The sequence below is a fragment of the Ochotona curzoniae genome, unplaced genomic scaffold (assembly GCF_017591425.1).
Source record: "Ochotona curzoniae isolate NIBS_2020 unplaced genomic scaffold, NIBS_Ocur_1.0 scaffold_3208, whole genome shotgun sequence".
NCBI lineage: Eukaryota > Metazoa > Chordata > Mammalia > Lagomorpha > Ochotonidae > Ochotona > Ochotona curzoniae.
Window position 1 is genome coordinate 18,613,701 of NW_024467106.1, and position 24,617 is coordinate 18,638,317.

Sequence of the window (24,617 nt, forward strand, 5' to 3'; positions counted from 1 at the left end):
TTTATTTCTTTATTTAGGCTAGGTTAGAGGACTTTCTTAGAAGTAAAACAAAGTAGTTTTTAGTTCTTGGCTTTTGTGATATCTTACTTGGTTTTGCCATGGCCTCCTCTTCGATTTTCTTACCAACAGTTCTTTCCGTGTAGGAGATTGAAAGCTGGAGTAAATTCCAGATGACCCTTCAAAACCAGTGTTTCACAGGAATATGATGCTATTTGGTGAGAAGAAGAAACTACAAGTAGTTTGAAGGGAGACGCACATATTAAAAGAGGTGAAGCAGTATTAATCAGAACGTAGCCTTGTAACCTATAAAAACTAGTATAAATAATGAGATGTTAAAAGAAAGCTTTGGCACTGGTGAGTGGCTTGGTATGTTCATCAGACTACTGCAGCACCAGTTCAAGTTCAGCTGCTCCACTTTGGATTCCGCTGCCCGCTAACGCCCCTGGGAAAGCAGCAGATGGCCGGAGTGCTTGGGGCCCTGTGCCCATGTGGGGGATATGGAAGAAGCTCCTGGCCTGGGTCTGACCCAGCCTTGGTGGAGCCACTTGGGGAATAAACTAGAGATCGAAAGCTTTCTCTCTCTCCCTCTGTAATTGTGCCTTTCAAATAAAATAAATCTTTTTTTTTTTTTTAATTTAAAAACTTATTTCTCCCCCTAGCAATTCTGTAACCACATGTGAGAGGTACTTCAGAAAGTTCCTGGCAAATGGAATTAAAATATTATTTTGTTGCAAAAAATGTTTTTGAAACCCATGCAGATGTAGTCACAGAACAGAGACATAGAAAAGGTTGGACCTAACAAACCGTTTTCCCAAAAGGCAGAGTTACTAAGATGGAGAGATCTTCCCGATGGATATAAGCTGCATCCCAGTTTCCCACATGGATGGCAGGGGTCCAAGCACCTGTGGAATTCCCAGGAATGGCAGCCAGGACTGAATCCTGTGCCCACACAGGAAGCCCATCTGGTTGTTGGTGGTGCTGTGTTTAACCCGCTGTGCTACAACGCTGGCACTGTCAAACAATTCCATTCATAAAAGCAATAAAGGAAATACTTGTGTTTTTTTTAATGTTAAATTCCTCGTGCTTGCCTATGCTACATCTGGAACATCATATATTCCATCTCAACTTACAGATTTCTGCGTTCAGGAATAAAGGCCATTTCCATCCATGTAGGATCTTGATTCCCCCCCCCCCCCTACACCCACCAACATAAGCCACCCCCAACCAAAAAAAACAAAACAAAAAACAAAAGTATCTGATCTAGTCCCTAAATAGTTGTGGCAGTATCAAGACTTAAAATCGCCGCAATTATATAAGCCCTTTATTTCAATCTATTTTACAAGCGTACCTAACCCTTATGCTTAAACTGCAAGCCGAACAGAAATCACTCAGGTTAACCGAAAAGGGAACACGGGACGCTGGGGTAAACAGAACCTCCCAGCTCACTGAAGCACAGACGCTGGTACGCTTCAGTTGAACTTCAACAACCTTGGTTTGGTTAACCTTCCGCAGCTCCGGGGACTTGTGTCCACTCGGGAGCCCGTCTCTCAGGGCAACGGGCACCTCCACCTGCCCACGGCCCGCCGGGGACCCCTCGCACGACTCCGGGGCTCGCCGGGGGCCTGAGTCAGCGCCCGGGCTCAGAAGTTCGGCGGGAGGCGCAGGGCGGGGCTTCCTCCCGCCGACTCCGAACCCGGCTCTACTTTTTTTTTCCCCCCCTGAGTCCACGTCTCTTCCTTTGGACAGGCGTGTTTCTTCAGGTCGGACCCGGCCAACGTGACGGCCGCAGACCTTTAAAAAGGCGGTCCGGCCCACGCGTCGAGGAGCTTCGCTCGGCTCCGTGACAACAACACTGCGGCGCGCGGCCCGCCGAGAAAGCCTCTTCCCCCTCGGCCGCCCCATCTTCGCGGCGCCCAGCTCAGCATCCCCGGCCATGGAGACCGGCTCGGACGCAGGTCAGAGGGCCTCCGAGGGGCCGCGGCGGGGCGACTAGGCCGGGCCACCCGCGCAGCCGCCCGGCGTGTGTGCCGGGTCCTCGCGGGGAGCGCTCACGGCGGGCGGGCGGCAGGTGGGCAGGACGGGCCGCGAGCGAGCGAGGGCGGGCGGACGGGCGCGCGAGGGGCCCGGCACGGGGTGTGTGTGTGTGTGTGTGTGGAGGGGGGGCCGCTGGGAGGATGGCTCAGCTCTTTCTAAATATAAAACCGGCGTGAGCCGGGCGAGCCGGGCGCAGAGCCACTCGGCCCGCTCCGGGCGGCTCCGCAGAGGCGCGGGGCTGCGGGAGCGCCCGGGGCGCGAGCTCGCTGAGGGGGGCGGCGAGAGCGACGCTCGCGGCGCGGAGGACGCAGGCGGCGGCGGCGACGGTGGCGGTGGCGGCGGGCGGGCTTGGTGGGCGCCGCGCGGCCACGCACGGGGTGACCCCCCGAGGCGGCTCGAGGGTCCCTTGCTGCAGCGGGGAGCCCCGAGACCCACCCCCGCCAGCGCTGCCCGGCCCCGCGCGCGCCCTTCTTCCCCCTCTACTTCCCGGCCCCTCCTTCGTTCCCTCCCCGGGCTCAACATGGCTGCGGCCGCCGCCTCCGCCTCCCAGGACGAGCTGAGTAAGTGCGGCGGCCGAGCGTGCGGCTCCCAGCCTGCCGCGGAGCCGGGCAGGGCACTGGGGGGGGGCCGGCGGCCAGGACCCGGGTCGGTGGGCCGGAGGGGCTGCCCCCCACCCCCCGGGCCGGTGGTCGCGGCGGACGTGCTGGGGGGGCTGGGGCTGCTCGGGCCTGGCGGGCGGGCGGGGTGCGGGACGCTGCCGCCAGGCGAGTGTAGGCCTCAGGATTGCACCGTCACGTTGTGAAATTGAAACCGGAGCCTCGGGCGGAGCCACCTCTGCCCGAGTTCCGCCCCAATCCAGGGGTGGGGGACTTCAGATCACCCCCCCCCCACCAATCCCCCACCCCGCACCCCCCACCCTGCGGTGTCCCTGGGCAGGCTGGGTTCACCCGTTCACCGATCTTGACCCCTTCCCAGTCCCAGGTCCTGACTGTTGGACGAGTTCTAGAAATGGAGCTTTCGGGAAGGGGGCGAAGGTGCTTTTTTTTTTTTTTTTTTCCTCCCTTGACATCCGAAGAAATCAGCCTAAAGGTCACGGACAGGCGTGACCTCTCAGTGGGAGCTGGCAGGTCTGGAGGGCAGAGAGGGCCGCGGTGAGAACCACAGGTGAAACCGTGGAGGGGCAGCGCCCACTGGAACCCAGACGCTGCGGTTTTCCTGGGGGACAGCTGTGCTGACCCTGAATCCTGGACCCCAACCCCCTCCCGCCCGCGTACACCCCGATGCTTGTGGGAAGTGTAGTCCCGGGCTCTGCAGGCCCACACTGGGTTCACTGGACCTGTCAGTTTCCGATTGCCTTCTGGGTGGTTTGATGGAAGTGCTTTGGGCACGGTGTCAGTTTTAAATGGAGTGAAGCATGGGTGAGGTGTCGCAAGCTTATGTTTATGAAGCTTAGGTTGTGTAAGCGCCTTATGAATTTCCATGTGAAAGCGGTTGGTTATAAACATAATGCTTGGTGCTTGGTAGTCCAGAGCTGCGTTTATGGTGCGTGAACTCACTCTTGCCCTCATCACAACCTTGTGAGGCAGGCGGGTAGGAATTCTTGCTTTTGGAAAGTGGAGGCCTGTCCAGAGGTAATACGTTCCTTGCTGCTTTGACACAGAACTGGTCGAGCCGGAGTGCTGTTTGCTCTTTTTCTGAAATTGAAGTAAACGCTTGGTGGTGTGACCCGGGGCCTGTGTCGGCTGTTAGCCACGGAGTTGACGGACGGTGCATTTCCCGTGGAATATCTCCAGTAGCAGGCCTCTGGAGATGAATTCCTTGAGTTTACTTTTCTTTTTTGGGGCAAGATGCACATTCCATAGGATTTGCTGTCTAGTCGTTTGTAAGTGTCCAGGTGACTGGCCTGAAGAACCTTCACGCTGTTGCGCAGTTGTCCCCGCCGTCCAGCTCCAGGACTTTGGATGTGCTCCGGCACCTGGCAGCCCTCGGTCCCCTCGCTGTCTCTTTAACTACTCTAGGTGCTTCATAGGAAGGGAGTCGCACAGTTGTGCGACTGGTGTGTATGGTTTAGTGCAGTGTCCTCAAGGTGCATCCATGTGGTAGCATGTGTTAGAATTCCCGTTTTTGGAGGCTCAGTGGTATTATATTTCCTTGGCCGTGTGTGTATGCCGTATTTGCTTATCCACTCCATCTCCGGACACTTTGGGTTCTTTCCACATCGTAGTTGTGAGTAATGATGCTGTGAACTTGGATGTGCAGCTGCCTCCTTGAGACCCTGCCTTCAGGTCTGTTGAGTGTGTACCCGGAAGTGGAATTGCTGGCCATGTGTGCTTAGTTTATTGCAGTGCCCATGCCATTTTACATTCCCACCAACCTTGCATGACGGTCCCAGTTTCTCCACCTTCTCCATAATATTTGTTATTCATATTATCAGTAAGAAACCTGGTAATGAGAATAGACTTGGCTGGTTTTTCTTTTTTAAGGATTTAAAAATTTTTATTGGAAAGGCAGATTTATAGAGAGAAGGAGAAACAGAAAGATTTTCCATCCATTAGTTCACTTCCTAAATGTTGTAACAACCACAGAGATGAGCCAATCCGAAGCCAGGAGCTGGGAGTCTCCGCCTGTCCCCCCGACCCCAGGTCTCCCACAGGAGTTCAGGGTCCCAGGGCTTTTGGGCCATCCTCGGGAGCTGGGAGTCTCCGCCTGTCCCCCAGACCCCAGGTCTCCCACAGGAGTTCAGGGTCCCAGGGCTTTGGGCCATCCTCGGTTGCATTTTCAGGCCATCAGTAAGGAGTTGGATAAGAAGTGGAGCAGCACCCATATTTGATGCTGGCACTTGTAAGTAGAGGATTAGCCACTTGATTTTTTTTTTAAGTGACTTCATGGATTTTTAGAAGAACATTTATTTTTATTGGAAAGTCAGATTTACAGAGAGAAGGAGAGACAGAGAAAAAGATCTTCCATCTACTGGTTCATTCCCCAAGTGACCAAAATGGCTGGAGCTGAGCTGATTCAAAGCCTGCAGCTGGGAGCTTCTGGGTCTCCCACGTGGGTTCAGGATCCCAAGCTTTGGGCTGTCCTTTGCTGCTTTCCTGGGTCACAGGCAGGGAACTGGATGGGAAGTGAACAACCTGGATACAAATTGGCATCTGTATGGGATTCCAGCACATGCAAGGCAGGAACTTCAGCCACTGGGCTACTGCACTGGGCCCTCGTGGATTTATTTTTAAAAGTGACTTAAGGCATGATGCCTGCATTCCTGTTGTAGCACGCAGCACATTAAGGTTTGAATTCCCAGCAGGAACGGGGAAGAAAGCTAGAGGATTGAGTTAGGGTTTGTGCTCTTGTGTGTCAGATACATGTTGCAGTGGTAAGGTGTTGGTTGTGCATCTGGTTATGGCGTTTACTGGCTTTAGCAGCCAGTGTGAAAGATAGGAAAGAATAATTCCAGTGTTTTAAAAATATTTATTTTATTATTTTGATTGGAAAGGTAAATTTTACAGAGAGGAGAGACAGATCTATCCACTGGTTCACTTTCCAGTGGTCACAACGGCTGGAGCTGAGCTGATCCAAAGCCAGGAGCTTCTTCCAGGTCTCCCATATGGGTGCAGGATCCCAAGGTTTTGGGCCATCCTCCATCGCTTTTCGAGGCCACTAGCAGGGAGCTGGATGGGAGGCAGAGCAGCTGGGACATGAACCAGTGCCCATATGGGATCCTGGCCCGTTCAGGGAGAGGATTTAACCACTGAGGCATTGCTCTGGGCCCCCCAGTCTTGTCTTTACGTTTTTGTTTTGTTTGGTCAATTCATGAGTTGTTGATGAACATTAAGTTTGTGTTGACTTGTTCTCAGTATTTCTTCAAGAATCTTCTTGGTATCTTAGAGTGAATAACTTGAAGCCACGTGAGGGATCAACCGGAAGTTAATGGAAAATACATAATATGAATAAAGAAAGTCTGCATGACTTTTAAATTTCTGTACCCAATTAAACTTATTTTTTATGTCATTTTCTGTGAATTTTTTTGAAGTTCCCTTGTATATACTGGTTAAGGAGTTTTAAAAACTTATTTTTACTTTTAAAGTGGCTATAATGCAAGATGCTTCTTAAAATTCTGCCCCTAAAAGGGGCTAGGTTTCAAATATTCACTGTTATTTCTGACCAGTATGTAAAATCAAACCACTAGGTACCAAAGTTGGTTTTTCCTTTAGTTCTTATTTAAAGATGTTTTTTTTTTTGATTTGAAAGACAGAGGTACAGAAAGAATGAGAGAGAGAGTTGGAGGGGGGAAGAGATAGATAGAGAGATTTTGAGATCTTCTATTCACTGACTCATTCCCCAAATTGCTGCAACAACTGGTGGCACTGGGGCAGGCCAAGCAAGAGTTTCCTTCCAGGTCTCCCGTGTGGGGTGCAAGGTCTAGAACTTGGGCCGTCCTCCGCTGCTTTCCCAGGCACATCAACAGGGGCTGGAATGGAAGTAGACTCAGACTCCAGTTGGCATCCATATGGAATGCTGGCTCAGCAGGCAGTGCTATGTCACAGTGCTGCACTATGTCCTCTGATATTTTATTTTAACCATTTTCAAATATACAGAAAAGTTGAAACATACAGGAATTTATATACTGCACATGGATTTTACTACTGATGGTTTAATAATTTTTTCATCTGTCCATCTTTAAACTTAATTGCAATTTTTAAACATGTTAAAATTATTTTGCTTTTACTTTCTCTTTTAAAACGTGCTGAGATACACAGTGTTAAATTTACCATCTTAACTGTTTAATTTTTTCACTTATTTGAGAGAGAGCAGGATCCTATTTCCTGGTCACTCCTCAGATGCTTACAATGGCCAGGAACTGAATCCAGGCCTGCTGTGTAGGAGCAACCCAAGCTGTCCCTGCTGCCTGCAGCTTCCGTATCGGGTGTGGGTGTCCTAGCCACTAGGCCAAATGGCTGCCTGTTAACTGTTAAGTGCACAATTCAGTGGCATTAAGTAACCCATCTTTTTGGGGTACATTTCTTTTCTTTTAAAAGATTTATTTATCTTTATTAGAAAGTCAGATCAGACTTCTAGAGAGAAGGATCCTCCATCTGCTGGTTCACTCCCCAAATGTCCATAATGACCAGAGCTGAACCGACCTGAAGCTAGGAGCCAGGAACTTTCGCCCCTCTCCCCCGCTGCCCTGGGTCTCCCACATGAGTGCAGAGTCCCAAGGCTTTGGGCTATTCTCTGGTACTTTCCTAGTCTATAAGCAGGGAGCTAGAATGGAAGTGGAACAACCTGGAAATGAACTGGTTACTCATAGGAGATCTTGACACTTTCAAGGTGGGGATTTAGTCATGCAACCATTGCCCCATGCCCTTAGAATACATTTCTGAAGAAGTGTTAATTTGTTTGAGAGGCAGAGTTATACAGAGAAAGAGACAGAGCTTCAACCAAATGGCCACAGCGACTGGGGCTGGGCCCTGATGAAGCCAGGAGTCTGGAACTCCATCTGGGTCTTCCCTGTGGGTCTTGAGGACCCAAGCACTTGGGTCATCTGCTGCTGCTTTCCCAGATGTTTAGCAGGGAACTAGATGGGACGTGGAGCAGCTGGGACACAAAATGGCACTCATGTGGGATATCATTGATGGTGTCAGGCAGCAGGTTGCCGTTCTGAAACACAACACAGGCTGCCCTGGGGTCCATTTCAGATCAAATTGATGACATCAACACACTTGTTCCTAAATATTTCAGAACCAGCTTTGCTTTGAATGTTTTGTATATGTTCTTTTACTCCTGAGGATTATGCTAAGAGGTAGATTAAGTTGTTACTGGTTCTTTTTGATATGAGAAACAGACTCCTTAGGTCCTCTGGGTCTTGCAGCTGGGCGGGGTGCTGGAACTGGATGTCCCAGATTGAGCCAGCTCACAGCCAGCCTTGAGACCAGATTAACTCTGTACACCCTGGTCTGGGAGGAAAGGCTCAAGGCAGATGTATTGTTTGAGTCTCAACTAGGTGCTGCTTTAAGCCAGAGACTGTTGTTATGCTCTGGGGTACAGAAAGCAAGTGAACAAACAAATGATGGAACCACTAAAGCCTGTGAAAGTGTTTGTGATGCTATAGAGAAAGGATATGTATATGAAATAGGTAAGGACCAAAATGTTTAAGATTACTACATGTGGCCGATAACTGAAGTAGGCACTAGCATTGTGGCCCATTGTATTGGGCTGCCGCTTGCTGTACTGCAGCCCGGATGGGTGCAAGTGTGAGTTCCAGCTGTTCCATTTCAGGTCCTGCTCCCTGCTAATATTTCTAGGAAAGCACCTGGAGGATGGAGCAAGTATTTTAGCCTCTTGGCCTCTGTCATCCATGTGACAAAATCAGAAAGAACTCCAGATTTATTGTGGCTACAGCCTGGTCCAGCAGTGGTCCATTGTGGCCATTTTGGGAGTGATCAGTGGATGAAAGATTGTCTAATTCTGGTTTCAAATAAATAAATAAGCGGCCAACATTGTGGTATAGTAGACTAAGCCTCTGTCTGCAGGGTGTGGCATCCCATATGGGCATGTGTCTTGGCTGTTCTAGTTCTAATCTAAGTCCTTGCTTTTAGACTGGGATGGAAGTGGAGGGTGGCCCAGATCCTTGGGTCTCTGTACCTGCATGGAAAAACCAGAAGAAGCTTCTTGCTGTTGGTTTGGGGTCACTCAGCCAGCTGGAAAGTGAACTGGTGGATGGGTCATCTCTATCTTCTCTTCCCTCTGAATCTTTCAAACAAAAATGGATAAATCTTTGACAAAATGTTTTAGGAAATAAATCAGCACCTGTGTTTCCCAGGTCTATAATTTAGAGATGTGTAGCTGGTAAAACTGCACTTCTGGAGATCTCAAATCAACCTTTGTTGCATTTGTACTTGAAGTAAGTAATATACATGTTGTATCAGTTTGAGTTGAATCTCTAGCCTGTCTCAGTCCATTTTGCCGGAGGACCTGAGAAGCAGAATTGACTGTTGAGCTTGTCCTTTTTCTCCCCTTTCCCCTTTCCTTTACTCTTACCCCGCCTTTTTTTTGAGCACGAAAGTTGCCTAAAGGGCAGAAAAGTTATGGGATGTTCCTGGAATTCATTTGTTAGAGTTTGTTCCCTTTTTCACAAACTAATGGGCCCTGGCACCATTAGAGGATGAGATGTGGGCAGGCACGTATCTGGGTGTGCAGCTGTGCAGTTGAGTCGTTCAGCGGGCATGCTGACATAGCTCCAAGAGGATGATCCTTTTTGAAGTTACTTCTGCTGCTCAGTTGGTTTTTGTGGAAAGGCTGAGTGAAGTCTGTCTCTTTAAAATTTTGTTTATGTCACCAAATACAGAAAACAATTAAGATAGTTCTATATTTTGGCTACCTTCCTTCCAGTTTTTCACTTCCACGCTTTTTTATTTTGAATTGTTTTTTTCTGTAAGTTGTTGTATTTAAAAGAGGCCTCTGTCTTTGAGAATGATTGACACTGGGACATTGAGTGTGTTCAGGAGATAGATGTAGGCACTGCCAGTGTGCTCTGATGGTTTGATTCAGTTGCTGGTCTCATTTTAGATCTTGCTAGTCTCTGCCTTGATTTTTTTTTTTTTTTTTTTGCTTGTCTTACTTACTTATGCATCTTCCAGCTCAGTAAGCACACTTTTAAAACTGAGGAGACAATTTACAGTCCTTTCCTCATAGGGTTTATAGTTCTAGAATATACATGTAGTTAATATGAAACATAATATAAAAGCTAACACACAATACTTGGGAAACTTCCTGGAATAGGAATGGCATTCCAGGTTAGAGGAGATAGAGCTTAAAACAAGACACGGAGGAAGGAAAGTGGAAGCTGAATGTGATATGATGGGAATGGGGTGCTGTGGCCATATGAATCTCTGAGGAAGGGTTTCAGGTTGGGAATTTGGACTTGGCCCATGCTGCCTTTATTGAGATCTTGGTGTCAGATGACCTTACCTCCCAAGTCTCAGTTTCTTTCTCATAAAATTGGAATAACAAGAATCATTCAGAGTGTTGTTAGGCTTGATGTATGTACCGTGTCAACAGGTAAGCTGTATATAAGTTACTAGTTTTGGAGTGGGAGGATGGGTTGGAACCAGCGTGTTGTAGGAGTAAGTGCCAGCATGTTTGGGCTTTGTTCTGTGGATGGTAGAGCGCCATCAAAGGCTTTTAAGCATGGGTGTAACATGAGTAGATCTGTTTTATGAGGCTAACAGGTGGCAGTGGTGTAACATTGATTACAAGACGCTGGAGACCAAGAGCAGCAAGACTAATTACGAGGGCATCACAGTGGTTCGAATTGCACAGTGGAAGGGTTTGGTAGAGGAGTACTTTGAGTCTAATCTAGAGTCCCGATATGGGTAGAAAGTGTTGGTCAAATTGAGGGTTGTTAAAGGAAGGAAGAAGTTAGAGACATCCTACGAATCTAAATCTAGAAGACTGATGAGTGAAGTGAGGGAGGGTACTTAGGAACATAGAAACAAGAACAAGTTTGCACTCAATAAATAAACACTTTGTTGAATAAGTGGGTTTAGCTATTGACACACCGGGGTTGAATTATTTAGGAATGCTTGCAGAAATCTGTGGCTAAAACTTCATGAATTGGAATTGGGGCCAGTTTTGAATCCTAACACTGCCAGTCTTTAGCTATTGTGTCCATGAATTGGAGACCCAACTTTTATTTTCTCATCTAAAAATTGGATTATTAACACAGTGTGTCAAAGAATTGTTATAAGAATGGGACAAGCTAGTGCATGTGTGGAACTTGGTGTAATGCTTGGCACATACATTGCAGATTTATGGCAACTTTGTTTCTGAAGCTTGGGAGAGGGTGGAAGTAATGCGGCAGGCACCAGGAGTAGACAGTATCTGGGGGCTACACACCAGTAAAAGAAGAGTAAGAGCGAAGGAGGTGAGTGCCGAGAGTGGCCAGTTAGCCATCTCATTGTGATGTCCCAGTAACACATTAACTATTACTTATTAACTATAAAACTATTGTGTAATTCAGTCACTTCTAATTTTAACGTAAGGGTTTGCGTTTATTATATATGTATCAAACATGTTATATTGGTGTTTGAGTTCTTTTTGTTTTCAGTGATTAGTTTGCTAAGCATCAGCACATTCTCAGTAAGCTCTGATTACGAAGCTCTTCCATATTCTTTCAAATTTGGTGACTGCTATAATTTTTTTTCTCCTTATTCTGAATTTGCAAAGCAGAGCATCAAAGATCTTAGTAGGAAATGAAAACTGCTTTTTTTTTTCTTAAAATGGTAGCCATGTGTATAAAGCTTTTAATTGTATTTTTTTGGTGTTCTAAATAATAGATTCTTTATACAATTGCATATGTACGAGTGGATGAACATACCATTGGTGACCCCGAGGATTTTTGTCAAGATTGGATAAACCATGTATCACATTGATTGTAGAGGTTAGTAGATTTAGTTTCTTAGGATTTGTTTTCTTTTTCTCCAGCAGCATTTTAAAATGCACAGGTGTGTAAGGTAGCGATTTTCTCCCAAAGTTCTCATGTTTCCTCCTTTTTCTAGTTGTCCTGAGAGAATCAGTGATGTTTGTGTCAGTTTGTAAATGCTGAAGCTTTTTCCTCTATAATGGTAAATATTAAAAAAAAAGCTAGCAAGAAGCAATAAAACGATTAAACATGAAGATGTTGCTTAGAGTGTGGGTGCAGAAAAGGCGGTGGGTGATGGTTCTCCAGTAAGATTGTCTGCCACAACCACAAAGGATGATTTTGCATGCTCTAGCAATATTACTGTGAACTCGTTTTGTTTGTGAAAAGTGGAATTGAAGGAAGCATCATTGTGGCAACTGGATATTCTGAATTCTGCCTTTTTTTTTTTTTACATGGATTGCCATTAAAAAAATCCATATTGTACAATTTTACTTCATTCTGATGCAGAACAGAGCACGGTGTCATTTTGACTTGGCTGACTGCTGCACTGACACTGACAAGTTCAGATGAACTTCCCTGAGCTCACGGTATCCCGTGAACACCTGGGGCTTTCTGGTCAAGTCGGAAGTGCAGGTTTGTGTGTTGAATCCTCCTCTGCTCTCTGCATTCTTACTTCTTGGTCTGTGCACTGCTGCTGTTGTAGGATGCCTTAACTCGTATAGGTGGACTTTTGAGAAAATGACTTTAAGAATAACTTTGGTTTGTTTTTCTATTCCATGGATCTTTGTTTCTGAAGTGTATAGAGAAATGGAACATGAAGGAGCTGGAAGAATTATTACAGAGCAAAGAGGACATTATTTTCTCTCCTATGTTCGGGAAATGGAGCTTTTGGGCTTGCCATAGGCGTGTTAATACTGTGAGGACACACTAGGACAAGTATTCGTATCACACTGGGGTTTAAATGGTGACTAAGAATGATGTTCTTAGTCATCTAAACAAACATTGTTCTTCCAAGTAATTTGCTACTTTGGGTGGGACTGAACTATCATGGGCTTGGCTTTAATGCAGTTTGAACTCTTGCATTGATATATGAGTGTCATTCCAATAAGCTGGTTTTCATTAGCTGAAATGATTCTTCTCATCACCTTACTGGAGCTCGTTTCTTCCTTGGTGCTGGTCAGCTGTTCTTTCTAGGGAACGGGGCCTGCCTGGGAGATGGAAGTGTTATGGACTTCATTGTGTCAGGTAACTGGTGCGTCCACCTTAAGTGTAGAGTACCGATGCACTCCTTGTTCTCAGCACCTGCCCAACTCTGCCTGGGTGCTCCAGTGACTTCTCCAGCACGAGAGAGAGAGAGAGAGAGAGAGAGAGAGAGAGAGAGAGAGAGAATGTGTGAGAGTGTGTGGGGGTGTGTCAGAGGGGTGGCGGGTAGAGGAAGAAATAGCAATGAGTGCTCTGAGCAGGAGAGATGGCCTTCTGGGCTGTGCTGGGTGGATATGGGCTTTAAAATAGCCTGGGATCCTGTACAGAAGTAGTCTGTGATTTGGAAGTGTCCCGCTTTGAGGGCTGAGTGCCCTCTGTTGAAGGGTTTCCAGGGGCGTCTACCTGGGCCCTGGAGTGGGCAGATGGATGGACTACGGAGCTGGGAGGACGGTGTGATTGAATTCATCCTGGGGTACAGCAGTGCCAGCAGGGGCTGCATCAGCAGGAACCTCTTACTGCAGACCTCCTTGCCTCTGCAGGTTCTGCTCCTTGCTTTCTGGGATGCTCTGGCTGCAGGGAGGCACTTCCTGCAGGAGCTGTGATGGGTGATGGCTTTCTGGGAATGGATCTCCTCCTTCCCCTCACCTGGTTACATTTGTGTTCACTGTGGGACCACCTGACAGCACACGTGTGTTTAATGCGTTTCTTAAAACCGGAATGAAGGTGGGGAAAGCTTGTATTTATATATTTTAAAGATTCATTTATTTGAAAGGTAGAGTTACATAAGGGGGAGATAGAATGAGAGGGAGAGAGAGAAAGAAAATGAATGTGAAAGAACATGAGAGAATGAATGAGTGTTTGATTTGCTTATTCACTCTACAAATAACTAAACAGTTGCAGTGGACCAGACACAAATCAGGAGCCCAGAGCTCTCGTGCAGGGGCCCAAGGACCACATTCTGCTGCCTTCCCAGGTTTAATTTCAGGGAGTTGGATCAGAAGTGGAGCAACCAGGACTTGTACCCAAGCCCATTTGGGATGCCACTGTAGGTGGCAGCCTTTTTTTGCTTTTATTTGAAAGAGTTACAGAAAGTTTTCATATTTTTGTTTTTACTTTCTTTTATTCAAAATGGTTCCTTTTATTAAATTTTTCATTACTTATAGATCATATAGTAGCACCATTTTCTCCAGGAAGGTTTTTTGTTTTCTGTTTTATTTTTTCCATTTACACATTGGATTGTGTAGCATGTTATTTAACTTCATGACATTGTAATTTTTTAAAACATTATTCCTGTTGATTTTGTTTTATGGCTTTTCATTTAAGGGAATGTATAGTAAACTACATAGTAGAGACTTGCATATCCAGGTGTGACGATACAGTGCAGTATACATCTCTGCTTCCAAATCAAAGAAAGACTCCCAGTGAGATTGTTGGATGTATCTTGACAGTAGGACGCTGGACTGTCTGCCATTGTCTGTATTGGCAGTGTCAGGACACACTTAAATAGAATGATGAATTTATGACTGCTTGTAAAGCACCATACTACTGTAATAATATGGGGGAAAAGGGTTGTGAGGAGGAAATTTGGGGAGGGGTTAAGGGGAATCCCAGAAGCTATGGAATTGTATCATAAAATCAAAAATAAAATAAAAGGGAATAAAAAAAGAAAGAATTGCTCTATTATGTAAGTGAAAAAATTGCCTTTCCAATAAAAACAAATAAATATTAAAAAAAAAGATTTGCTTTTATTTGAAACACTTTACAGAGAAGGGGTGGGGTGGGGTGGGGTGGAGAGAGAGAATCTTTCATCTGCTGGTTCACTCTCCAAATGCCAAGTCTGGAGCTGGGGAGGTCCAAAGCCAGGACCCAAGAGCTTCTTTCAGGTATCCCACATGGGTACAGAGTCCCAAGGCTTCGGCCCATCCTCCATTGCTTTCCCAGATCATAAGCAGAGAGCTGGATGGGAAGTGGAACAGCTGGGTCACAAATGGACATCCATATGGAATGTAGGCTGAAGTTTAGGCTGCTATATGATGATGTCAGCCCTACAAGCCTGTGTTAAAACACACAGAAATCATGGTCAGATTTATGGGCATTAGTTTCTTGAGAAAGTGTTGGCTTATCTGATTTGGATTTTGCCAAGATTAGAGGAGCATTTAGTGATTTGAAATGGTGCTTAGGGTTCAGTAGGTGAAGTGGACTTAGCTGGATAGTACCTGATTAGATTTATACTTTGTAAGATTGAGCCACCAGAAAATCATGATTTATTAAAAAGATTTTAAAATTTATTTTGAAAGTTAAAATTGGGGCCCGGCGCAGTGGCACAGTGGTTAAGGTCCTTGCCTTGCACGCCCGGGATCCCATATGGGCACCGGTTCTAATCCCAGCGGCCCTGCTTCCCATCCAGCTCCCTGCCTGTGGCCCGGGAAAGCAGTCGAGGATGGCCCAAAGCTTTGGGACCCTGCACCCGCGTGGGAGACCTGGAAGAGTCTCCTGGCTTCGGATCGGCATAGCATCGACCGTTGTGCTCACTTGGGGAGTGAATCATCGGATGGAAGATCTTCCTCTCTGTCTCTCCTCTCTGTATATCCGCCTTTCCAATAAAAATAAAATAAATCTTTAAAAAAAAAAAAAGAAAGTAAGTTAGAATTGGGGATGGGTGGGGAGATACATGGAGAACACAGACCCACAGAGATCTTCCATCTGCTGGTTTGCTCCCTAGATGCCAGGAAGGCCGGGGCTGAGCCAGGTCCGAGTGTGGAGGTAGGAGAGAAGCCCAGTCTCCCGTGCAGCTAACTGGGGCCCAAACGCTTGGGCCGTCTCTCTGCCTGTACCAGGCCATCGTCCAGGAGGTGGGCCTGAAGTGGAGCAGTTGGGACTTGGAACTGGTGTTCATGTGGAGTGCCGGCTTTGCAGGTGGCAGCTTCACCCGTGATGCTGCAGTGCGGACCCCCAAACCTGATTATTCCTGTGCACTCTAGATACCAGCCAGTGTCTCTTTTCTTCATAGCATTCATCTCAAAGTATTAATTTTATAGATTTTTAGAATCTGGAAGTGCTCATTTTTCCTTTTTCCTCAGTTGTCACTTGGAATTCGTTGTTTCTTTTGATGTATTCATGCTTTTATTAGCTGTATTTCTGAAAAGTGCTGCTTTCATTCCACTCAAGTGAGCTTAGAAAGGAAACACCTATTTCACTAGTTTACAACACATACACACACGCTAATTTTTAAAAAAGGATTTATTTTTATTGCCAAGTCAGACGTACAGAGAGGAGAGACAGAGAGGATGATCTTCCGTCTGATGATTCACTCCCCAAGTGACTGCAACGGCCAGTGCTGCGCTGAATCTCAAGTCAGGAGCCAGGAACCTCCTCCAGGTCTCCCACATGGGCTCAGGGTCCTAAGGCTTTAGGTTGTCCTCAGCTGCGTTCCCCGGGTCACAAGCAGGGAGCTGGATGGGAAGTGGGGCTACTGGGATTAGAACTGGTACCCATATGGGATCCCAGCACATTCAAGATGAGGACTTTTTAGCTGCTAGGCCACCGCACTGGGCCCACAAGCTAATATTTAAAGAGATTTATCTGGAAGGCAGTGTTAGAGGGAGAGAGACAGAGATCTTTCATCCGCTGGTTCACTCACTAAATGGCCCCAGTGGCCAGACCTGGACATGGCCAAAGCTGGGAGCCAGGAATTCTATCAGTGTTTTTCACATGGGTGACAGGGGCAGAGGTCCTTGTGGCATTGTCCACTGAATTCCCAGGTGCCTTAGCAGGTATCCGTATCAGAAGTGGAGCAGCTGGGAGTTGAACTACTGCTCTTAGAGGATACCAAAGTCGCACACCTTACCATGCTGAGCCACGATACTGGTCCTAGGAGTTAACTCTTAAAGAGGTCATGAATCCTATGAAAGGGTTTGCTTTAAGGGTACGTGATGGTCCGTCCTTTCTTTGGTCCCTGTTAGTCCTTTGCTTTTTCTGTTTGTCTTTCTCTGCTGTCCGCAGTGACTGTTAATCTCTCTTGATTTGGAGCAGAGTAGTTCTGCCACACAATCAGGTCCTCAGGAATCTCAGTTTTCGATTTTTAAAACCCCTAAGCACTGATATTAAAAACCTGGTGCCTTTTGGAAGAGATACAGATAGCAGGTGTTATAAATTACCACCATTCCTCTTTCCCAGTGCTACAGATGTTAGATGTACAAACTTCTAATAGCTTTTCTAATGCGTGAAGAGTTAATATTTTCAAGCATTCAACAGGTCTTTGAGCAACCACTCTTTGCAAGGCACTGAGTTAACTGCTGGGACCAAGTTACAATTCTTCAACTAGACCTGCAAGTGATAGAGGGACAAAGTGGGGAATCACGTGGGATCACATTCAAACCAGGAGAGACTGGGCAATTACATTATCACACAGCAGGACAAAACAAGTGCCAGGAGGTGCAGTGTAGGAGTCTGTAGAACCAGGGTGAAGGAGGGTGAGTTGTGTGTGTATCTGGCATATTGTATTTGAGCTGGACCCTGGGTGGGATGAATTTGAGGTTTGTGAGGATGGAGGATAATCTGAAGCATTTGAGTGTTTCTGGTTGAGTGACTTGCTTGATCAGAAGAGTTGGGCTTGGAGAGCCGATTGTATGCTTAAACAGCTGTTGGGATTTGAGTGGGCGCTAAGCAGTGACAGCAGAAGCGGGTAACGAAGGTCCCTGGGGGCAAGGTTGGCCTATTTTCCTGTGAAGCACAGAATCATTCAAGGTTTGGGATTACCATTTTTTTCCTGAAAGTTTTTTTTTTTTTTTAAGATTTATTTAATTTTTTTTGGAAAGGCAGATCAGATTTATTAAGAGAAGGAGAGAAAGATCTTCCATTCACTGATTCTCTCCCCATATGGCTGCAAAGGCCAGATTTGAGCCGATCCAAAGCCACGAGCCAGGAGCCTCCTCACAGACTCCAACATGGGTGCAGGGCCCCAAGGATGGGAAATGGAGGAGCTGGGACGAGAATTGAGCCCATATGGGATCCTGGCACTTGCAAGGTGAGGATTTAGCTGTTGAGCCACTGTGCAAGGCCCTGACTGAGACATTTGAAATAGTATTGTTTGGCCTAGCGGCTTAAGTCTTCGCCTTCAACGTGCCAGGATCCCATATGGGTGCCGGCTCTAATCCCGGCAGCTCCATTTCCCATCCAGCTCCCTGCTTGTGGCCTGGGAAAGCAGTTGAGGACAGCCCAAGGCTTTGGGACCCTGCACCTGAGTGGGAGACCTGGAGGAAGTTCCTGGATCCTGGCTTCGGATTGGCATTGCATCGGCCATTGTGATCACTTGGGGAGTGAATCCTATATCTGACTTTCCAAGAAATAAATAAATCTTAAAAAAAAAAAAAGAAATAGTATTGTTATTTGAAATTTTGTGCTTTTTCCTTGGTAACACCTTGCCTTTGTATTTGGACCCAGTTGTAGAATGGTTTAAGTAAAAATGAAGTACTTAGAAGGAGTCAGAGTCCTGTGGAACCTAGAGAAGCTTTCAAGAATTCAGAACTTGGCGTAGAAGTCATCAGTTTTTTTTTTTCAAGCTTCTCCTTCCTGTTCTTCCATGTCATTCTTCAGATCAGTGTCTTCTGGATTTGTGTGCTTGGCAGGGACTCAGGTACTGGAGCCCTTCACCTGCTGCCTCCCAGAAAGCGGAACTCTGCGTGGGATGCAGGTGTCCCACGTGTGATTTAACTGCTGCATCAAATGCCTGCGTGCGTCCCCACTCCTGACTCCTTTGTGATAGGTACATTCTGTTATAGTCTAGTATGTCTCCATGATAACAGATCTTTCTCACAAAAATAATTTTACTAGAGGGGAGCTGGGAGGAGGAAGAGAGTGAGATAATGAGAAAAACACAGACAGAACTTTCTTCTACTACCTGACGCCCCAAATGGCTGTGATGACTAGAGTTCGGCTAAGGTGGAAGCATGGAGCCAGGAGCTCAAGCCGGGTCTCCTTTGTGAGTGGCAGAAACCAGTTGCTGGAACCATCGCTGCTGTTGCCCAGGGTCTGTACCAGCAGGAAGCTCGTCTGGGAAGCAGAGGTGTCCGGGCGCAGGACCAGGATGCTTTAACCCGTTTTCCAACCACATTTATAACGGAAGGGCCAGCACTTTAGATATTTTCAACTTCGCTTCTATTTCAGCTTCTACTTAAGACCTCTAACCTGATGTGTTCTAAAATTTATCATTAGAGTTAGAGAAAATATGGTTCTTTGTAGAGTTTTAGCAATCTTAAAAAATCTGAAACTGTCACCCAGAAATAACCATTTGTTTCTATTTATACAAGTAATTGATGCTCATGAATTAATAAGAGCATAGAATGAAACATAGAAGTCGTGTTACTTTTTTGTATGTACTTTTCTCTGGGCACACTTTCTGAGGAATGTTTGGGTGTCTAGGTTGTTCTCAGCAGGTGACATTGAAGGACACTGTTTTATTGCTTGTTCCTTTTTCACATATTTTACCCATAAGTAATGAGGTGCATGGAGTTTGTAATTATGGGTGTTTTTCCCTTTTAAGATCTGTGAGAAGATAGCTGTATCTTCTTAACTCAGAAGCCAAATTATATATTTTATAGCCGCCTTAAGAGTAACTTGTTTGGGTATTTTTATTACTTAAAATTTCTTGATAGTTTTATTTCTTGGGAATAGTATTTTCAGAAATTTAATTGGTTAAACTTTGGTAACAATGAATTCCTTTAGTCTTTCTTGGTCATTTTTTCCTCCCTTGGAATAGGAGGAAGAGAGGAAGAAATAAAGCAAAATAAAAGACTGCATTGTGTATTATATTTTTAACAGCTTTTTCCCCCTCTTACTTGAATGTAATAGTTGACATAAGCTAAACTGGAAATGTGTGTGTATGTGTGCGCATGTGTTTTAGTTTTGATTTTGACTTGGCAATTAAGACATTGAGGGTTTTGATATTTTTCTTTGGGATCAGCTGTTCTTATTTTTCTTGATTCATTGCCCTGTGTTAAAACAGGGTACCAATATGAGTAGAAGTGGTAATAGTGAACATTTTTGTCTTTCTCATGAATTCAGGGTAGAATGCTTCATGTTTTATCCCCCACCACCCCCCCCCCCAAAAAATCCCTTGTTAGATCAAGGTAGCTTGCTTCCTAGGATATGAGTATGATCAGTTGTCTTTGCTGAGGCAGACATTTGGCCTGGGGGTGGACACAGCTTAGGAGACCCACATCCTCTAGTGGAGTCCCACTCTGCTTCCGTGGCAGCTTCCTGCACCCTGGCCCACAGCAGGAACTGGCTCCCTGTCATCTGTGTGGGAGACTCGGGCGCAGTTCTGAGTCTGTCCTAGTCCAGACTGGCTGTTACGGGTATTTGGGGAATGACAGTGTCTTTCTCTCTTTGCCATTCAACTAAGTACCAATTAATAAATCAATAAAGATTTTATAATACCTTTTCTGAATATGTTGATCTTGGTATTATTTGTCAGTGTGGTTAATTGCACATATGTAAATTAGACCATTATGGGAATAAGTACCATTTTGTCATGATTATTCATTTTTCCCTTTTATATAACTGGGTTTGATTTGCTACAGTGAGGTGTGGTGCCTAACAGTGTTTTCGTCGGTCATAGCTTGTGTATGTGGTGATAGTCCTGTTAACATTATATTGCTGAGTGATGCTGTAGACACTTTAAGTGTAATGAGTGAAGCTACCTACACACATTTTCAGAACATATCCATAGGTTAAGAAATACGTACCTGTATTTTGCTTATGATTTTACGTGTGTGTGTGTGTGTGTGTGCGCCCATGAGCAATATATTTTATCTGCTCCCATGCGTGTCTTTTGGGATACCCTTGTTTGGTCTAGGGTTATGTTAGTTTCTTAAAACAGGAAGTTTTCCCACATCTCTCTCTTCCCTGAGAGGGGTTGGGAAGAATTCCCCAGGGAATTCATAAGGTGTTAACATTTTTCACTGCGGAGAGTTTTTAAAATAACACATTAAATGTTTGTATTTTAGAATGACTCTTGTTTTTAAAGGCAAGTTTTTAAATTTCAAGTTTTATCACTGTGGTGTGTCATTGGAAGTAATAAAAATATCTTTGATGTCTTTTATTTCTGACTTTATGTGAGGACTGTCTCCATCTGACGAACTCTTGTGTCTTTGAGTTGTTATTGTATGGGACTTAATTAACTTTTTGGCCTGGCCCAGTTTTCCTTTGGGGATAATAAATGGGACTCTTAACATATGGGGTTACTGTGAGTACGATTCTGCTGATATCTGTAATTCATTGTTTTATTTCCAGCTGGTGGAAATCATGGTAGTTTGCATTATTAAAATCGGAGGAGGTGAGCATTTGGTTAAGGCATCAAGATGCCCATGTCTCACGTTAGAGTGCTTGGATTTGAGTCCTGCTCGGGTTCCTGGTTCCAATTTCATGGCCATTGAAGATCCTGGGAGGCAGCAGATGTTGGCTCAAGTGGTTGAGTCTGCCCTCTCAAGTCAGAGGCCTGGCTGGGGTTCCTGGCTGATGGGTCTGACCCTAGCCTAGTCCTAGCTGTTGAGGGCACTTGGGGAGTGAGTCAGCAGATGGAAGCTCTCTCTGCTTGTCTGTTTCTCTGCTTCTCAGGATAAAAGGGGACAGAATTGAAGGAATAATGTATTCTTGCAGTTAATAGCTACAAATACACATATGTTTTTAAAAATACTTACTTATTATGGTTTCCCGTTAGGCCCATTTGGCCACAAAGAACTGCATTTTATTTTTTTTTAATAGCTGAGTAGTATTCAATGGAGTAGATGAACCATAACTTTCTTATCCAGTCTTCTGCTGATAGGCATTTCGGTTGCTTCCATGTTTTTGCAATTACTGATTGTGCTGCTATGAACATAGGGGTGCATGTTGGTTTCTCGTGTTTTGGTGTTTTGGGTATATTCCTAGGAGTGCTATTGCTGGATCATATGGTATGCAGATTTTCAGTTGTTTGTGTTCTCCATACTGATTTCCATAGAGGCTGTACCAACCTGCAGCCCCACTAGCAATGGAGTAGGGTTCCCTTTTCCCCATATCCTTGCCAACAAGGGTTGTTGTTGTTTTTTTTAATGTGGGCCAATCTTACTGGTGTTAGGTGGTACCTCATCGATGTCTTAATTTGAGTTTCCTTTATTGCCAGGGAACTTGAGCATTTTTTCATATGTTTGTTTGCCATTTGTGTTTGTTGCTTTGTGAAATGTTTGCCCATTTCCATGCCCATTTCTTGAGTGGCTTGTTTGTTTTGGTATTTTGGTTGTTTTGGAGTTCTTTGTATATTCTGGAGATTAGTCCTCTATCACCTACGTAGTGCGCGAAGATCTTCTCCCATTCTGTGGGTTGCTTTTTTACTTTGTTGATTGCTTCCCTTGCTGTACAGAAGCTTCTTAGTTTGAGGTCCCATTTGCTTATTCTGATCTTGATTGCTGTTGCTTTTGGTATCCTTTTTAGGAAGTCAGGGCCTACTCCTAGATCTTGTAGGGTATTTCCAACATTTTCTTCCAAGAGTTGGAAGGTTTCTGGATGTAGGTTTAGGTCTTTTTTCCATGTGGATTTGATCTTAGTGTATGGTGAGAGATGTGGGTCAATCTTTTGTTTCTGCAGGCTATCAACCAGTTGTCCCAATAGCATTTATTGAAGAGACCTTCCCATTTGCCTGGATTGTCATTTGTCTTTTTGTCAAAGATTATTTGGCTGTATCTGTGTGGGTTCCCCTCTGGTGTTTCTATTCTGCTCCATTGATCATCCTCTCTGTCTTTGTGCCAATACCAGGCTGTTTTGATAACCACTGCCCTATAGTATGTCCAGAGCTCCGGAACTGTGATTCCCCCTGCTAACTTCCTGTACTTCAGGATGGTTCTAGCTATTCGTGGTTTTTTTGTGTTTCCAGATGAACCTTTGTATCATTGTTTCCAGCTCCATGAAGAATGTTTTGGGCAATTTGATTGGGATTGTGTTGAATGTATATATTGCTTTTGGTAGTACAGACATTTTAATGATATTGATTTTGCCTATCCAGGAGCATGGGATGTTACTCCATCTTTGGAGGTCTTGTTCAGTTTCTTTTTTAAGTAGTTTGTAGTTTTCTTCAAATAGGTCTCCTACATTTTTGGTTAAATTTATTCCCAGATACTTCATATTTTTCTCTGTTATTTTGAATGGTATCTTGCTGGTTAGATCTTTTTTCATCTTGGGGCTGTTTGCATACACTATGGCTGTTGATTTTTGTTCAATAATTGTACTCTGCCACTCTACCAAACTCTCGTATAAGTTCCAGCAGTTTTTGTATTGAGTCTCTTGGCTCTTCTATATAAAGAATCATGTCATCTGCGTATAGTGAAAGCTTGACTTCTTCCTTTCCCATTTGGATTCCTTTGATTTCTTTTTCTTGTCTTATGGCCTCAGCAAGTACCTCTAGGACTACGTTGAATAGCAGTGGAGATAGCGGACATCCTTGTCTTGTTCCAGATCTCAGTGGGAAGGGTTCCAGTTTTTCTCCATTCAGTATGATGCTGGTGTTGGGTTTTTCAGATATTGCTTTGATTATGTTGTGGATTTTTCCATCTATGCCTACCTTGGTTAGGGTTTTTAGCATGAAGTGGTGTTGGATTTTGTCGAAAGCTTTTTCTGCGTCTCTCATGTTAGATACCACATGTTTGCCTTAATTTAAGATGAAATGATGTCAGTATGAAAAATAGTACCTGTAAAATGTAATTTTTTTTAACGTATTGGTTGCTTAATACTATGTCCACTAATTCCATGACGTTGTGGATTGTTGCTCATGCTATGTTGGGGCTTTAGATTGGTCGGGATGACACTCTGCTGCTGGCTCTACCTTCAGACTAGAGATGGTCTCCCCAAGAAGCTGTTGAACTTATCTGGACAATAAGATGCTGGACTTTATGCTTGGTATGTGCTTGCAATGAAAGAATCTCAATTGAACTTGAACTGTGGCAATGCAGTAAGGTGGAGGAATGCACCATGGGGGAGGGGAGGAGAAGGGGCAGGAAGAATCCTAGTGCCTGTAAAACTGTCACATAAGACAATGCAATAAAAAAATGAAATAATTAAAAATACTGAAAAAAATATTTATACTGGAAAGGCAGTATTAGAGAGAGGGAGAGACAGAAAAAAAGATCTTCCATCCACTGATTCATTCCGCAAGTGATCTCAATGACTGGAGCTGAGCCAATCTGAAGCCAGGAGCCAGGAGCTTCTTCCAGGTCTCCCACACAGGTGCCAGGGCCCCAAGGCTTTGGGCCCCATCCTTGACTGCTTTCCCAGGCCACAAGCAGGGAGCTGGACGGGGAGTTGAGCAGCTGGAACATGAACCAGCACCCGTATGGGACCCCAGTGCGTGCAAGTGAAGGATTTTAGCTGCTAGGCTCCTGTGCCACATACACATTTTATATAATATGTGTTTACTTAAGACTTAACCAACCTGACAGGTTAGAAACACAGTACTCCACGCGACCTCAGATAATATCACTCTTGGGCTCTGGGAATTCCAAGGCTGTCCTTACATCTGACTAGTTGTCTACACATTGGGGGTCCCCACGGGTTTTTCTGATTCAGTCATTTGCCTGAGCGACTCAGTTGTGTCATTTGAGTGACCATTTTTATAGAAAAGGACAGGAGGTGGAAGGTGAGGCTGGGGAGGGTTCCAGATGGAACACTTCTGCTGTCCTGATGTGTGAAGGTACAGTACTGAGGCTTTCATTGACTTGGCATGACTGACTGAATCTGTGTCTGTGGTTTGACTTCCAGTCCCCTAGCTCAAAGCTGCAGCTCTAACCCTGTGTTTAAGGATCTGCCTGTCTTCCTCAATTTCTCTGTTGTTTAGACAAAGATCTTCCATCTGCTGGTTCATTCCCCAACTGGTTTCCTTGGCCAGATGCCCAGGCACTGCCCGCTGACCCAGGCTGTGGTCAGTGGGGCCAGT

At 45.3% G+C, this 24,617-nt stretch overlaps 1 protein-coding gene across 4 annotated transcripts in view; it reads left to right on the plus strand.

Moving 5' to 3' along the window:
• Window positions 1-1,663: 1,663 nt before the first annotated feature.
• ECPAS (Ecm29 proteasome adaptor and scaffold) overlaps window positions 1,664-24,617 on the plus strand; it is a 102,087-nt gene continuing 79,133 nt past the window's right edge. Inside the window, exons 1-2 of one of the 4 annotated variants that reach the window (XM_040963503.1) lie at window positions 1,664-1,955; window positions 11,370-11,473. In XM_040963503.1, coding sequence (XP_040819437.1) covers window positions 11,452-11,473 — 22 coding nt within the window. In that variant the 5' untranslated portion in view covers window positions 1,664-1,955; window positions 11,370-11,451. Of the gene's footprint in view, window positions 1,956-2,389; window positions 2,595-11,369; window positions 11,474-24,617 lie in introns of those variants that run through there. The other 3 variants (XM_040963504.1, XM_040963505.1, XM_040963502.1) reach the window with 3 other exon arrangements.